Source organism: Macrotis lagotis, chromosome 8, assembly GCF_037893015.1.
Source record: "Macrotis lagotis isolate mMagLag1 chromosome 8, bilby.v1.9.chrom.fasta, whole genome shotgun sequence".
In the NCBI taxonomy this organism is placed as follows: Eukaryota; Metazoa; Chordata; class Mammalia; order Peramelemorphia; family Peramelidae; genus Macrotis; species Macrotis lagotis.
In genome coordinates, this window is record NC_133665.1 from 115,932,344 (window position 1) to 115,949,070 (window position 16,727).

The 16,727-nt window shown below is 34.9% G+C and overlaps 1 protein-coding gene across 6 annotated transcripts in view; it reads right to left on the bottom strand.

The window, feature by feature from the left end:
* The window catches only part of TNS3 (tensin 3), a 505,245-nt gene that overhangs the window by 328,764 nt on the left and 159,754 nt on the right, over window positions 1-16,727 (bottom strand). For 3 of the 6 annotated variants that reach the window (XM_074198246.1, XM_074198247.1, XM_074198244.1), the window contains exon 1: window positions 326-562. The exons of the other annotated variants lie outside the window; for them this stretch is intronic. In XM_074198246.1, the coding sequence (XP_074054347.1) occupies window positions 326-427 (102 nt within the window). In that variant the 5' untranslated portion in view covers window positions 428-562. Of the gene's footprint in view, window positions 1-325; window positions 563-16,727 lie in introns of those variants that run through there. 6 annotated transcript variants of the gene reach the window in all.

Below are 16,727 nucleotides of genomic sequence, written 5' to 3' on the forward strand. Positions count from 1 at the left end.
AAGCAAACGCTTGTTAAATGGAGATTTAAAAGTTTATTTTTAAAGGAGGCAATTAGATAAGAAACAGGATTGAGTTGACTGGTCCAGATGTGGCCATAATGAGGTCCCCCCTTTACTTTCTCACAGCCCCTCAGAATTCACCATAAGCACAATTAACAACAGCTAAACTTAATAAGACTCCCAGCACCAAGCCAAACATGACTGGATTGCCTCTATTTGCCTTTGGTCCAGTTTGTGAATGTGCCAGATTGCCCACTCCCCCAAAAGTGTCTCCCTTTTGCTCCTTAGCTTGCGCTCCCACTGTGCCTTCCCAAGCCAGACTCACCCAATGGTGCAGAGGCTGCTGTGGCTGCTGCTGCTGCTGCTGCTTCCAGGGATTCTGCCTGAACATTCTTCTACTCTCCACAGTTAAAGTAAACAGCTTCATAGCCCCTATCCCTGGGACTGCTTACTTTTAAAGATAGCTTGTTTTTAAAAGTGAGAGACCCAAGCCAGCAGCTTCTGAAGCTTGCTGCTCTTTCAAAGGCAGCTGACACACAGTGGGGCAGCCCCAACAGTGGCTGCCCCTCAGGTGGGAGAGGCAAAAGACCTTTGATAATTATGGCTCCAAAAGCACAGGCGCCCTTTCAAGATTTTTTTTTATGGGCAAAGGAAATGCCCTACTTTGACCCCTTCATATAGGAAGCCCCAAAGAAAAGTTCAATTAAGTGATGACTGAAAGGGCTCTTTATGGTGAAATGGGGCCCCCAGTTGCAGACCCATTACTGAGCCAACATACATATATATCCATTTCTCCAGGAGCTCGTCAAAATAAGTCAAATGGATGCAATAAAATGCAGGCAAAGCAACAATATCACTGAATGTCATTACTCCATCTGATACAAATTACCTTGATTTCTTTCCTCAGTACATATAAGGCCCCGAAGAAAGGCCAGGGGCTTCTCTGGGCCACCTAACTGCAGGATGCCCCAGTAACAGCATATGGGAAATAAAAAATGCCTTCAAGCAGAGAAAGGGGGAGGGAAGGTAAATTTTCCATCTGACTGAAATTACCAATTGGGTTGGCACACGAGGCTGTATTACTAGGATTTCAATCCACTTCAGGAATGCTGACCACAGGGAAATCAATTTAAAAAAAAATCAGAACACTGTGGTTTCTTCAGGTTTCAGTTATCAAAAAAAAAACTATTTAATTTTGCCCAGTAAACACTGCCGAAGTAATGGGTCATTATCGAGTAGTAATCTAAACAGCTTTCATACTTGCCATTTGATAACGGTGTTTTGGAAAGCACTAAGAAAAAGATTATGCAAGAATGCTTATTCATATTTTTCTTCCTTTTCTAACTCAAACAAGCAAATCAAGAATTTTTGAAATCATAGCACAAAAAGGTGATTATTTTCAAGTAAGAACAATGTTACATAGATGCAAGGGAAAGTGTCCCAAACAAGGCAGGTAATTAATGATCCTCCTGTATTCTGAGCTGGTTAAACCACATCTGAGTATCAAGTTTGGTTCTGGGCACCACATTTGAGGAGGGACACTGACAGACTGGAGCACATCCAGGACTGCAACCAGGCTGGTCAGACACTGAATGGTTTAGAAGGTCTAGAAATTCTTAACCTGGCATTCTCTCTACTCAACACGTAGGTTTGTCATTCTGACCTTGGACTATGCTCCAGCTTCAGTGAACTGAAGTCATGCAATTTAGAATGCCCTCTTATGGAAGAAAAGGAGTTGAAGGGTAAAAGATAAGAGACAGAAAATGTCAGTAGAGCTTAGGTTAAAATGTGACATTATTTTGAAATTTATATAATCAACTCTAACCTCCCTTAGTATATCTGCCTCTCTCTTTAATCTCTACCCTTACGTCAACTTGCATTAAAACAAGTTTGAAAAATTAGAGAGGATCATTTAGGGAGAAAAAATGGTGCCATTTTGTTCAAGATGGCAAACAGCCATATAATGAACTTATGGTGGATCTTTATCAACATTTACAAAAACTGTATGTAATAAAGAATTGGGGGGGGGGGGATACTGACAAAGCTCTTTTTCTGTTTTTTTTTTCACACATATACAAATATTCTTGGCCATTGATGTTTTGCCACGTTAACTAAGGTACTGAATTTGTTCAAAATCAATTATCTAAGTTATCATGGAACAAACCACATAAACACTCTTATCTCACTGTAAAAAGATGGGGAGAGGGAGTAGAGAATAATGATGTCATTCTCCCTGTAACCTATCCAACAACATTACATATATTCTACAGAGAAAGAAAAGATGTAGCAGTTTCATAAAAAACTTCATACAATGTTTAACTCTTCACAGACGATAGACATGGGGAGAAGCAAGAAGTTACAAAACGACAGTCTGAGGGGCAGCTAGGTGGCACAGTGGATGGAGCACCAGCCCTGGAGTCAGGAGTACCTGAATCCAAATCCAACCTCAGACACTTAATAATTGTCTAGCTGTGTGGCCTTGGGCAAGCCACTTAACCCCCTTGCCTTGCAAAAAACCAAAAAAAAAAAAAGACAGTGATTATCAGGCATAGCTCCATCACTGGTCCTAACTTAGTGACCTTGTGAAAGTCATCTATCATCTCTGGAGTTGTTTATATTAGTAAAATACAGAATTTTACCACACTTACTTGTCAGGATCAAATGAAATAATATGCAAGAAAGTACTTTGTAAATTTAGAGACATGTAACAAATGTGAGACAAACTCAATTAATATCCATGGAGTGAACTAATTCATTAGGTTCTGGTTCTAAATGTCTTATTAGATTCAGTATTTGTGATGAGTAAAGTCTTTAGATTAGAGTGGGGAAGACTGCCATGAAATCTTTAAGTCAACTAGTTGTGTCCTTTATAAAATAAGGAGATTGTATTCATTTTCTCAGATTGCTTCCAGCTTTCCACACCTATGTATCCATGATTGTGAAAAGCTGCCTTAGTATAATGAGCAGGATAAAATTCAATTAAGGCAAGAGGAAGAATTTTCTCCATATCACAACCTAAATTGTTTGGAATAATTTAATATACCATGATGAATTCAAGTAAATATGTATGGAGATTGCTATGTTACTGCTTTCTCCATCTATCCCACCAGCCAAGGAAATTTGCCATTTCTATCTTCCATTCACTTGGGTGAAGGCTTCAGAAAGCATTACTGGTCAGATCTGCAGCACATTTTAAGTGTCTTCTTCACACACTCACAACATTGTGTCTTGGGATGCTATAAACAGGAGACCCTAGCACACAGCCAAAGGCATTATTTTCTTGTTAAAACTCTTGAAAATATTTTTAATATTCTTTCTGAAATCTATTAAGCATCTGTTCTATGGAAGGAATAATTTAGAAATATATTCAAGAGGAACATTGTATTGAACTTGGAATCAGGAAAGACCTACAATTCAAAAATCTGTCCCTCACATTTACTAACTATGGGCTGGTTTGGAGCAAGAAAATGACACCATAATGCAGAATACTTGGGTCTAAGATTTGAAAGAAATCTTCATGAATTCTAATCTGGTCTCTTTGACTAGCTATTGACACTGGACAAGTCACTTAACCCCCTCTGCCTCAGTTTCCTCAGGTGTAAAATGAGCTGAAAAAAGGAAATGGCAAACCATTCCAGTATCTTTGCCAAGAAAATCCTAAAATGGGGTCACAAAGAGTCAAACGTAACTGAAACAACTGAACAACAATAACTATGAATAAGTCACTCAATCTTTGTGAGTCTCAGTTTTCTCATCAAAAAAACAAATGGCAACAGAAATAACTAGAAGGGTTATTTCCCAAGGTTGTTGCAATCAAATAACAGCTCGTACAAAGTTTACCATCCTCGAGGCACATCTCAGTTAGTATTATTAAATATAAAAGTACAAAGGAAATCGAACAAAGGGCTGTGAAAACTTCGAGGAGGAATCAGCATTGGGGAAGTCTTCACAAAGGATGTGGCATGTAAGGTAGATCCTGAAGGATGAAAAAATTGTCATATGAAAATAACCAGTATTTAAGAATTTATTCTATCTCTTCACCGATTTAGGCCTTTCATATCTATTTAAATCATATAGCACACAAGAAAAACTGCAGTTTCATGTTAAAGTTGCTAATAAATAGCAACACTTATTTTGCTTCAAGAATGGCTTAACCTAATTTAGACCAAAGCATTTTAGTTTTGTAACTTTATTCTATGAATAGTTTTCATGTGATATAGTGAATTTCAACAAACTATTTCAAAACATTCCCTACATAGTAATTGAATTCTCAGGCATATTCTAGAGTTCAAAGTATTTTGGAACTGGAGGACTGTTTTGCAAGAGATAGGAAGAAAAGAAAAAGGCAAAGATAAATGGATATTTTTAGGAATGAAGAACAGTAGTGTACTCTAAATGTTCATTCTTGGGGCCAGTTCCATTTTTTTGTAACTTTCCATAAATGATTTGAAATACAAATACAAACTAAGTGTCTGAATTCACTTATGACATCAAGATTTTCTAGTAGTAAACAAACAACAAAGATAAACTAAAATAAAGAATAGAGCCAAATACATTTCAATATGGATAAATACTAGTGAAAGATAATCTAAACTACATTTATATGATTATGGGCACTGAACAAAAAATAACAGCCTAGGAAATGAATCTTTAAGTCATTATAGAATGTACCTAAATGAATCAAATTATTCTTTGTTATAGCCAAAATGGTCAGTAAAATGCCTGGTTTTATTTCTAAGAATAATTTAGAATTGAAGATGATCTTGGACCTTCTAGACTTTAAGTACTATCTGTGGTTCTTATCTCTGATACTTCAGAGGAATATGATTTTCCTTTTCTTCCTAATCTACCCATACCCTTCTAAGATGAGGAGAATTGTATTAGTATTCTACATTCCTTCAAATCATTACCACTATTCTGGGCAAACACATCTAATGATCATCAATATACTTAGGGTACCTGTCTTGTCTCTAAATCACTTTTTGGACATCTGGATGGTGTCCAAAGGCATCTTCTCTCTAAAGATGATAGAAGAAGTGACACAGTGGAAAGAATACTGAACTTCAACTCTGATACTTACCAAATGGATAATTAGGTAGTGAAATGGACAGAGCACTGAACCTGGAGTCAAGAAGATCTAAGTTCAAATCCAGCCTCAGAAACTTATTGTGTGACCCTGGGCAAGTTTCTTAACCCTGTCTGCTTCAGTTTCCTCGTTGGAGAAGGAAATGGCAAACTACTTTAGTATCTTTGTGAAGAAAACTCCAAATGGTGTCATAAAGAGTCATACATGACTGAAAATGACTAAACCACAACAAAACTTGCTAGGTTTGTTACATTAGCCAAGTCCCTTGACCTTTCTGGGCCTCAATGTCTTCTACTATTCAAAATTAAAATATTAGACTATGTGTCTATTGTCTCTTCTAGCTCCAAATCTATGATCCTTTGGACCTCTAATACAAATCCCATACTATCAGCTCTGTCCAAAAACTCCAAATAAAATAAATTTTGCAAACTTTAAAGTGCTATATAAATGATATATTATAATAATTATGTGAGTAGAGCAAATACTATAGTGTACAGTCTTTAAAGAAATGACAGCAATGTAAACACCAATAATATTACTTAATAAGTTAGAGAACTATAAACTAAATGCAAAATTTTAAGGTCAGACAAAAATGAGGAATGGTACCAGACTGTGAAGGGCTTTGAATGCCAAGCAAAAAAAAATGGATCTATATTTGGTAAGAAATAGGAAGCTACTGAAGGTTTTTAATAAAATGTTAAGTTCAGATCCATGCATAGGAAAGGTTGCCCTAGCTGCTAGGAATGGTAGATTTGAGAAGAAAATGTAGATTGTCCTAAAGAGAAGGTAGGAAACCCTAAAAAGTGACTATTGCCACCATCTTGGGAGTTCGCAAACTCTAGGTCCTCTTCTATAATAAATGTCTAAAGGATTTGGAGTTTTCATGAGTTTTCAAAACTTACATGTTATACTGCCTCTACAGAACAAAGATTATGATGCAGTTCAATGGGTTTATATCTATCTCTTGACTGAATTTTTACCTACCCACCTTCAACTTCATTTCTTGAGTTATTCTTTATAAAGGTTTAAGTTTGCTAACTACCTTAAGGAATTACAGTGAAGGCCTCATATGATTAAATATTACTTCTAAGGAAAGATAGCTGTCATTGACCTTCTGGGCATTCTGTCTATTCTATGATTCTTTGAAATCCAAGATAGGTAATAAAACTATCAGAGAAAGACCAGAGTTATAGAAAATAGTGACATGTCTAGGAATTTGCAATATAAAGTAATGTGACTTTAAAAAATATACATGGCATGGTAGAAACAGTGAGTTAATTCTTCAAATTTACTGAGCATAGAGAAGATTATTCATAATCTGCACCTAACTCAGTTACACAAACAAAAAGGTACTTTAAAGATGCCTAAAAAGCTGAAAAGTAAAGAAAAATTTGGGAAAACAAAATAAAAAACAAATAACAAAAAGTTCAAAAGAAATGAAATCTTTTATCTTTGGGAAGAGAATAACAAGGGTTCAATTATCTAATGAAATATTATATCATAGCACCATGAAAAATCTCTGTTAGATATTAGGAAACACTGATAGAATACAAGAAACTCCTTTATATTGGAATTTATTTTATTAATTATGAAACATGCTACTCACAATTTCAGTGTACTCATAAAAGCTAGGCTTGACCAAAAATATAATTTCTAGTACCAAGTTTATTAATTTAACAAGTATTGGGCAGCTAGGTGGTTCAGTGGATAAAGCACTGGCCTTGGAGTCAGGAGTACCTGAGTTCAAATTTGACCTCAGACACTTAATAATTGCCTAGCCGTGTGGCCTTGGGCAAGCCACTTAACCCCATTGCCTAAAATTTTAAAAAATTAATAAGCATTAATTGTGCTCTCATGGAATATGTTTGTATTAACATAAGTCCTTAAAAAAGAAAAATATATGTAAAAATAATGAGTACCTGTCATCAGAAGTTTACAATCCATTTGAAGTCAAATAAAACTCTTGCCTCAGTGAATTTTCTTTTGCTCTACTTCAAACATTCATTGCTGTTCAGTGCTTTTCAAACCCCACCCCCCCAAAAAAATTACTGAAGATTCTAATGTGCCATTTGCATTATCAATACTTCTTACAATGAAATTTCTATCTAAGAAATGTGCCCTAGATATACATTCTAATTCTGAGGAAATTCTATCACAGAGGGAAGAATTTCTTATGAGCTGAGATTGATAAACATTTAAAAGGGTCATTGAGAAAGACAAAAGAAATCTTCTGCCATGGTCACTTAGAATGAAATGGATTTCCTTTTTCTCTGGGATGTTTGAAAAATAATCTTCTCCAAATATGAAAAGATAAATTTTCCATGGGATCCTTCCAGTATTACAATTCTTTTCTTGGCCACTCTTGGGAATCCTATAGGTTTTATACTCTAAATAACTTAAAGCAAATCGTAGACATAAGATGTATTCAAATTTTTTAGTAACCAGAGATTGTTAATCAAAAGATTTGATATAAACCAAGAAAGAGGTAGTTATCTGCTAAACCCACATATTTGATAATGTTATATCATTCTACGTATTCTATAATCAATATTAGATAATATAGAAAGTTTACTTGGGAATCAACTAACTTGTATTAAAGTAACCTGGTTACTTTTAACTCACAGAATAACTGAATCCCAGGGGTTGAAAAAGAACTCAGAGACTGTAAATAAAGGATGATAAATCATACTTTTATCATAAATAATATCTACAATCATGGCAATATCTAGGAAACCTTGGAATGGAGGGAAATTCTTTTAAGGTAGCTATGCCACACAATCAACAGAGCACTGGGTCAGTATTTAGGGAGACCTGAGTTGAAATCCAGCCTCAGGCATATTAACTGTGTGAAACCCTTAATAAATCACTTATATAACCTCACTTTGCCTCAATTTCCTCATGTTTAAAATAGAGATACCAATGTTCCAAGGATGTTGTGAGGATGAAATAAATTTACATATTTGTAAAGTGCTTTATAAACTGTAGCTATTTAAATGCTACCGCCAACTACTGCTGCTGCTGCTGCTGCTGCTGATGATGATGATGATTAAGATGATGAAATGTAACTGAAGTGATACAGAAGATATTTTAAATTCATTTCTGGCAGAAAGCAGGACAGCCCCTTTGCATTAGAAAGTCTCTCTTTATTCTTATAGGCATTGGGAGGGAGTAAAGAGTCTGAGAAAGCCACATAATAGAAGAGATCCATCCCTAAGAATCTCAACTATTCCCTTAACTAGTAGAGGCAATGAGTAGACCAGTACAGTACAGAGGAAGCCCCCTCTCCTATGTCTTTCACTGCCTTGGTACAAAGCTCATCCATTCAGCTTTATCTACTATGTAGAGGGGAGGAAATGTTCATACTTTTCTTGAAAATATCTAAAAAGTGGGGCAGCTAGGTGGCGTAGTGGATAGAGCACTAGCCTTGGAGTCAGGAGTACCTGGGTTCAAATCCAGTCTCAGACGCTTAATAATTACCTAGCTGTGTGGCCTTGGGCAAGCCACTTAACCCCATTTGCCTTGCAAAAACCTAAAAAAAAAAAAAACAAAAAAAAGAAAATATCTAAAACGAGAGAACCTACTACTTCCTAAAACAATTTCAATTTGGGAATGGCAAGATCTTAAGCTTCTTCACTGACTTATTTTGCCCTTCCTTTGCTCATATTTCATGAATTTGAATATATTCTTCTGATGTACTTTATTGCTGAATTTTCTTGGTTTGGATTTTGATTCTCTTTTTAAGGAAATTTTTTGTTTGTTTGCTTGTTTGTGTTGCATTTTGTCTCCTGAAAATTTCTGGGTCTCTACTATGATGGCCTTTTCCCCTATATTTAGCGACTCTCTCTTACGTCTAGATCGGTGCAAATATAAAGAATTGTTCTCCTTATCCCATCCTTTTCCACTTAATGCCCTTTTGATTACATTTGTAAAACTTCAGTCAAATAAATGCTGGCCAACCTTAGTCAAGTACGCTCTCTTCCTGCTTATCACCCCATCATTCATATATTTTAAACCATGTTTCAAACATTCAAATTCTATTCTAAAGCTACATCTGCTTAATGAGCTGTTCACTTTCCAAATCTTCATTCAGTGGCAGTGATTATAACACCCCCTAAATTCTTGGTCAATTTCTTGTTCAAACTTTTATAACCTTAATTCCAAGTGTGCCCCCAAACCTGGTTAACAATGGTTTGTGTTTTTTTCTTCCTACTAAGGGGTAAAAACTCCTCCAAATCTTAAAACTTATTTCAAGATTTAATTTCATCAATCAAATACTCCAAGTACATTTTTCTGAATCAAGTGATTCACGTTTTAAAAAAAATCAGTTCATATTTATCTTTTAAAAAAAATTAGCCTTACCTGGTTAATCTAGATGAAAAATTAGCACCAATCCTTATATGATGAAATGCCTTTCTATTTTTTTCTTATCTTCCCTAAATTTTAAATCTAGTTCTACTTCTTAAAGGATGAAGACAATCTTGTAGTTTCATAGATGTAGGAAATGCTCATTTATGGAAAATTCCTCTATTAAAGGCAATCAGTACCTTTTCTGAACTTACAATTTTAGACAGTTGTGTAAAGCACCTAGAGTTTAAGTATTCTGCCCAGAATAACACAGTTACAATCTGTCATAGTCAGAACATAAACCCAGATCTTCTTGGCCAACACTCTATCCACTAGGAGAAAGAGAAAAGCATGGAAACTTCCAGCAAGTAATGTCTTACTTAAAAAACAATGAATTCTGTAAGAAAAATGACAAATCATAGATTCTTCTTTTTGGAATGGAAAAATAAAAATGAGATTTTTAAAGAAAGTTTTAAAATATCTGCCCAGTTTATATTTTTTACAAGTGACAGAGGAAACAATGGAAAGAATTGATTCTAAAACAAACAATGATTGACAAAGAAGGGCCTAAATGATCCTAAAAATCCTGAAAGTTAAAAGGTTATTTCCTAAAGTAAAAATAAGTAACCTACTCATTCTTTCTCAGAGGGGAAAAAAATAAGCAGAAAATTGCATGCATATATCTGGGCTAACTACATAAAGACATTTCTAATTAGAGTGTGACCAATCTCAGAAGAATGATAACTTCCATCTGAATGACCAATACAACTTTATCTTCAGAGAGTCTGAAATCAGGAAAGGAAGAAAAATGTATTCTGTGATTCCATTCAGACTGAGACTTTCTTTGTTTATTATACCACATGTAAAGAGAAATACAATTTCTAAGGTGATGATCACCAATTGTTGAAGGCCATTGTCATTGGAATTTTCTTTCTATTACTATAGAAAATATTGCTCTAACAAAAAATATTGCACTCTCTCTCCAATAGTCCATTCACATAGACTATTCCCCATACTAGAACTCCCACTATCATATATCCACTTGCTAAAATTGATCCCTTCCTAAAAGGTCCAAATCAAATAAGATGTTGAAGGAGACTTCCTGGATTCCTTTCTCTCTAATCACCCTCTGACTAAAAGTAATCTTCCCAAATTCAATTTTGCTCCATCATTTTGTCTGGCTCTTAATTTCCATTACCACATTCTACCTTATTTCATGTTTATTTGAGTACATATAATATATCCCCTCTCCCCTATAAAATTCAATCTGTTTAAAAGTTGGGGGATTTTTTGGTTCCCTTAGTTCCCACAACATCAAGCAGTGCCTTGCTCATTTACAGTAGCTGATTAACAAATATTTAATGGAATTTAACACCAATATACAGATAAATTTCCCTTTGGAGTGAAAGGCAATGTACCTAACACCTATGAGTAACCTTTTAAATAGAGAATATCAGATCTTTATGCCCTATGACTAAAAGGTTGCATGTTAATAAGCCAGAGTGTATCATTGCACAAAAGCTTCATCCTTTTTCATGAAGCCCTCTCTGAAGGATACACCCCTTCCCCCAAATGTACAGCTTTGCTCAAAACAGGATTAGAAATTATCTTTTGTAACCACAATATATTTCTGCAAATTATATTCAATATTGCCCAACATTCACCCTTGGAAAGTGGCTGTTATTTTTTGAAGAAAACATATTCATGGAATAAAGGAGGTAATGAAGCTAAATCATAGGATTCTTTATCAAAATTAATTTATGACAATAGCCTTTTGAAACATGTCTCAGAACCCAGACTACAGTACCAATTTATTTTGTAGAAGTTGAGAGAGGCCTAAGAATTGAGCTAATTCTATTGCAACACCACTGTTTTGAGACTAATCCCAAAACAGTTACAAAGACCTTGTAAAAAAAAAAAGTCAAGAGCATAAGAATAAATATAATGCAAGACTGCCAGGTAAAACTGGAAACATAGAGAAGTTGATGCTTAATGAATCTTGGATGAAATAAAAATCAGGATGTATAAATTTTCATGTATTTGTTTTGAAGAGACAGATTTTACAGTTATCAAGTCTAACATCCTTGAAAACAAGGAAGGATTCTTTTAATGCTGTTAGTCTAGCATGTATTAAACAATTATATACATTTCCCTTTCTATTGCTGTCTCTTTCCCTCTCCCTTTTCTTTTACTGGATTCGCTCATTCTGAAGTTGGAAAAAAAAATCAAAGCAAATATACCCCCCCAAAGAAAGAGATTTGTTTGTTTCTACTTCAAATAAGTAAAGAAAGGACTTTATACTTGCCAGGGCAAGTATTCAAATAAAGTAGTAACTAGTAGCTGCTTTCAACTAGCTGGGGTGGTAGCAAGAGGCAAAATGCATCCTTTCTTTTATATATAGGTAAACTGGCTACATTTATGTCTTACTTTCTATCACCATTCTCTCTCCAGAAGTTTGGGGGGGGGGGGCGGTAAATCAACATTCAGAGAGGGAACCAGAGTAATAAATACAGAGCCATAAACGCAGTTATAACCTGCACTTCGATTTCTGGAACCTCCTATTCTGACATAACATTCTGGATCTCCTTTCACCTCGAGGAGTCAGATTTCTCTTCAAAAACAACCTGCCAAGATGACAGTTCCTTTCCACTGAGGGAAAGGGAAGTATCTGGCTTGTATTCTCAATTCTTTTCTTTTGTTTTCAATGTTGACAAACATTTATTAAGAATCAACTATGTGTAAAGCCTGTACCCATTGTGGGGCAGATACAAAGTTTAGATAAGATACAGTCTAGTCTTAGCCTTATATTAGATGCCTATACACTAACTCCATGTCCCCAGTTTTCTACTGAGACATTCTCACTCTATTAGAGTCATTTCACTCTATCCACTTCCTTGGGACCCCTAACTCTCCATTCTCTCATTGCAACTCATTGATATTAAATGCTAACCAATCCATATCTGTTTTGATTCTATTTTTATTGTTTTTTAGGGTTTTTTGCTAGGCAATGGGGTTAAGTGGCTTGCCCAAGGCCACATGGCTAGGTAATTATTAAGTGTCTGAGATCGAATTTGAACTCAGGTCTTCCTGACTCCAGGGCCGGTGCTCTATCCACTACACCACCTAGCCACCCCTGTTTTGATTCTAAATCTAACTTTGACCCAGATATGGAAATGAAACAAAAGCACAGGTAACTATAAGACATAAAGTTATGATAACATTAGAAATATAGAAACAAGGTGGCATGTAAGGATCCCTGAGAGAAGATGGATTACTCTTCAGGAGGTATGGAGAAGCACCTGAACCAATGTGTTCACAGATGCACAGGAATACTAACATATGAAAGTTTTGTACATCTTAGCAATGACTATAGGAATGGTGGCATTTCATCTTTCACTTGCCACAGAAATTAAATTCCCAAGTTCTATTCTTTAAAAGAGGAAACAAAGTGGTAGTGTTACTTACTACCAATGTGACCCTGGACAAATCACTTAGTAACTTTGAACTTTAATTTTCTCACTTGCAAAATCAAAAGTACCCATCATTTGACAGTATGTGATTCTTTTACTATTTGGGGTGTGTTTATGTGTAAAATTGTGAAAAAAATCCCAAATAGGGAAAATAATAAATGCTATTTATCTGAATTCGACAATTCAAAAGTTATAATTATGTGAAATATGGTAAAATTATCCAACTCAATGGAAATATGTAGTGAGGATCAGAATAATGTGAATCAGAATAATATGACCAGAATGGATTAATTATTGTCACTAATCAGAAACTAACTGTACTGGAATATAATTGATTTCCTTTGTATTTCATTTTATTATTCCGAAATATTATTCTGAAAAATAGACAGATAAGTCTGACCAGCCTGCTCAAGGGTACCAGGAAACAAAAAAAAAGATTAAGAAGTTTCCTAAAGATCCTTCTATCTCTAACTGGTATGTTCTCCTTTGAAAGTCATGCTATACTTTGGTCAACTGGGTTATAAACTTTCAGAGGCAGGAAGAACAGGTTGAGAAACCAGTACCTCCACTGTTTGTATATTCTCTATAAAAATGGAGTATATTTGCTTAAGGAAACCTTATCAAAAACTAGAATTTCCTACTCTCATCTCTCCAAAGCACTCATTCTCAATAGCAAATGTCAACTTACTATAAATAGAAATGAACAGGGCTAGGAGAAAAATCTTAATATCTGTGACTCTTTGCATCACTTGGCTTCTCTGGACATCAGGAAAAACAGAAACAAAGTAGATCTAAATTTTGGTGGGGGAAGCAAAGAAAATTTTACAATTAACATATGGCACCCATGAAAATCAATGTCATTACTTTTACTCTCCACCCCCAACAAATACAATGTTTTTGTATGTCTTCTAGTACTATTCAGTTTAGCTACCTTCTTTGGGGGCCCAGACTGGGCCCCAAATGAATTTTTGGGGAAAAAAAGTCATACGATCCTTGTCTTCTACTCTATTCCCTTCCCACAAAGGGCAAAAATAAAAAGTATTTCAAATAAAGTACTTTTAGTATTTGATAAAAATTAGAAGTGGGATATATTTGTACATTAAATTATATATATATATATATATATATAAAATACACAGAGAGAGAGATGATAGGTAGTTAGATAGATAGATAATTAGTACAGTAAACAGAAGAAATCTATCACAATCTATGATTATAAGTCAATAACTCTCAATCTCAGTTTCTTCATGTGCAAAATAAATAATTATACCTGATTATCTACCTGGAAAGACAATTATAAGAAAAGTGATTTATCTACATTAGAACCCTACAGAAATGGGAATTATAAAATTAGGCTAAAGTTGTTATTATTAAAAGATATGTTTTAAACAGGGGTATCAATTATATTGTCTCCTAAGACGTTCACCTTGAACTAGAAAACAAGATTTGAAGGGATTAATATATATATATATATATATATATATATATGATGTCACATTTTTCTATGACTATTTTAAAACAAACTTTTAAAAATAGCTACTGTCTGTAGCACATCTTCTTTGCCTTATTTGAAATAACTTCTTTTTAAGGTTTACTAAGTATTTTACAGAAATAAATCCAGTTTAAAATTTCTCCTGTTATGCTTTCTATTCTAAAGAAGCAAACTCAAAACAAAAGCTAAGACATGGCTGGGAAAAAAATGCAGCAGACCCTCTCCTTGACCAAGATGTGAGTGGATTAATCACTCATCTGTCTGACATTTGACAAAGCATCCCTTGGAGGGACCCTACCCTCTCATTACTTCCTGATTTTTTTTTCCGAAATGAAAAATTGTTCTGTTTCTTTCTGCTGTCACCCACAAATGGAAATTACTGAATTGTTCCTGAATTATTAGGCCCAGGGTCCTTTATGAGAAGTGCCAATGTACCACATCCAAGGTTTGGTAGTCACATTAATCATGAATATTCCAATTTGATGGGGCCCCATCTTCCTCTACTCCTTTCCTTTACATTTGTACCATTAAATTCACTAATATATAGAAAAACAAAGGCATTGACCTTGGAAGACCCCAGTTAAAAATGCATATTACCTGGGAAGAACCTGCTACACTATTTCATTAGCACCCTGGAGAGAGTATTTTATTAGAGAAGTTGGTTGTCAACTAAGGCCCTTAGGGAATAGAGAGCATTTAAGAGTAGGGAAGGAGAAACTAGGTAATAGATAAATAGGAATAGCATGAGAGTACAGTAGGATGAGCTAAAGCTACTGTGGTTCCTAGAGTGTGTGAGGAAACAAACTCAAGGAAGTGTTCAAAGGGGAAGGGACCAAGAAAGGCAAATTACACTTCTTTCCTAATTCTGCTAGTGATTAGCAATTTTCCCACCAAGTGCTTGTAAATGATGATTTTTTTCATCACTTTTATTTTGTCATGTTAGTGGAAATAACTGCAGACATCAAAGAAATAAAAAAATTTTGGAAGTCTCAAATAAGTAAGTTCCAATTTGTCCTGAACTTGAAATGAGGGGGTGGGGGAAGGGGCAGTGTCACACTCAATGAGCAAGAAGATTAAATGTATAAAGGATTTCGAAAGCAGACCAAAACTGTAATCCTTAACACAAACTGGGGGGGGGGGGGTCCACTGATGAAGAGCTGTACAAACCTGGGCTAGTTTATTTATGCTTTTTGACTTTCCTTGGATACAGGACATCATAATCTCAATACAATTTAAATCATGAGGTTGATGTAAGGAGAGTTTTAAAATAGTATGTGAATGTGAGCTATAATAATTAGTACAAATGAGCAATTCATTATAAATGTTACATAACCAAAAAGTAAGTCTTGTCAATACAATAGATACTGGAGTTACTCCTGCTACAGTACATTTTTAAAACAGATTTGTTCCAATATGATTGATATATTAAAATATTTTGAGCATAATACATATTTCAATTTCAAGTTGGTTTCTACACAACCTCTTCCATGAGAAATAGTGAGAACACTAAAATATTTAGAATGCAGAAAACAGGACTACTTCATAATCTCTTGCAAATGAAACCTTTCCAATTCCCACTTTCACAAACAAACTTCAAGTCTTTGTCGAGGTACAGTGCCATATTTCATATATATATATATATATATATATATATATATATATATATATATATATATATATATATCCTGGTACAGTAGGGATGGGCATTAGCCCATGTTGATAAGAAGAGTGTCTGATATTCGTGTCTGATATTCCCTAATTTTCAAATTCAACCACTCAACAAAGGCAGTACAAGGGCCCTTGGGGGCCTTGTGGGATTTTAAAGGCCTTGGTATTTTAGCAACAATAATTGGAATGTTTTAATTTTCAGTTGTGTAGGTTTGGGCCTTTTTTCTACCTTTCTAGTATTCAGGGCAGAAATTCTCTAAGACATATATCAGAAATCACAAGATCATAGATTTTGAGCTAGAAGGAACTTCCAAGTCTTTTCTAGTCCACCTCCATTTTACAGATGGGAAACTGAAGCCCACAAAGATTAAGTGATTTCTCCTAGATCATCACTCAAGTAAAAAGTAGTCACTCTGGGATTCACACCATATCCTTTGAAGCATATGGTCTTTCAAATGGTCTTCTAGAGTTGCCATGGACCAGAAATTCATCTTTTATTCTTTGTTTTTCTATTATTACTGAGATTTGCTTTTCCTTCATCCTTTACATCTTTCTCATGGCCTGTAAGTCTCACTCCTGTTCTACTCTCCTCAATATGTGGGTCCCCATTTTACCCTCTCATCTCACCAGAAACCCATGAGCCACATAGGTCAGGAAGGTTATGAGC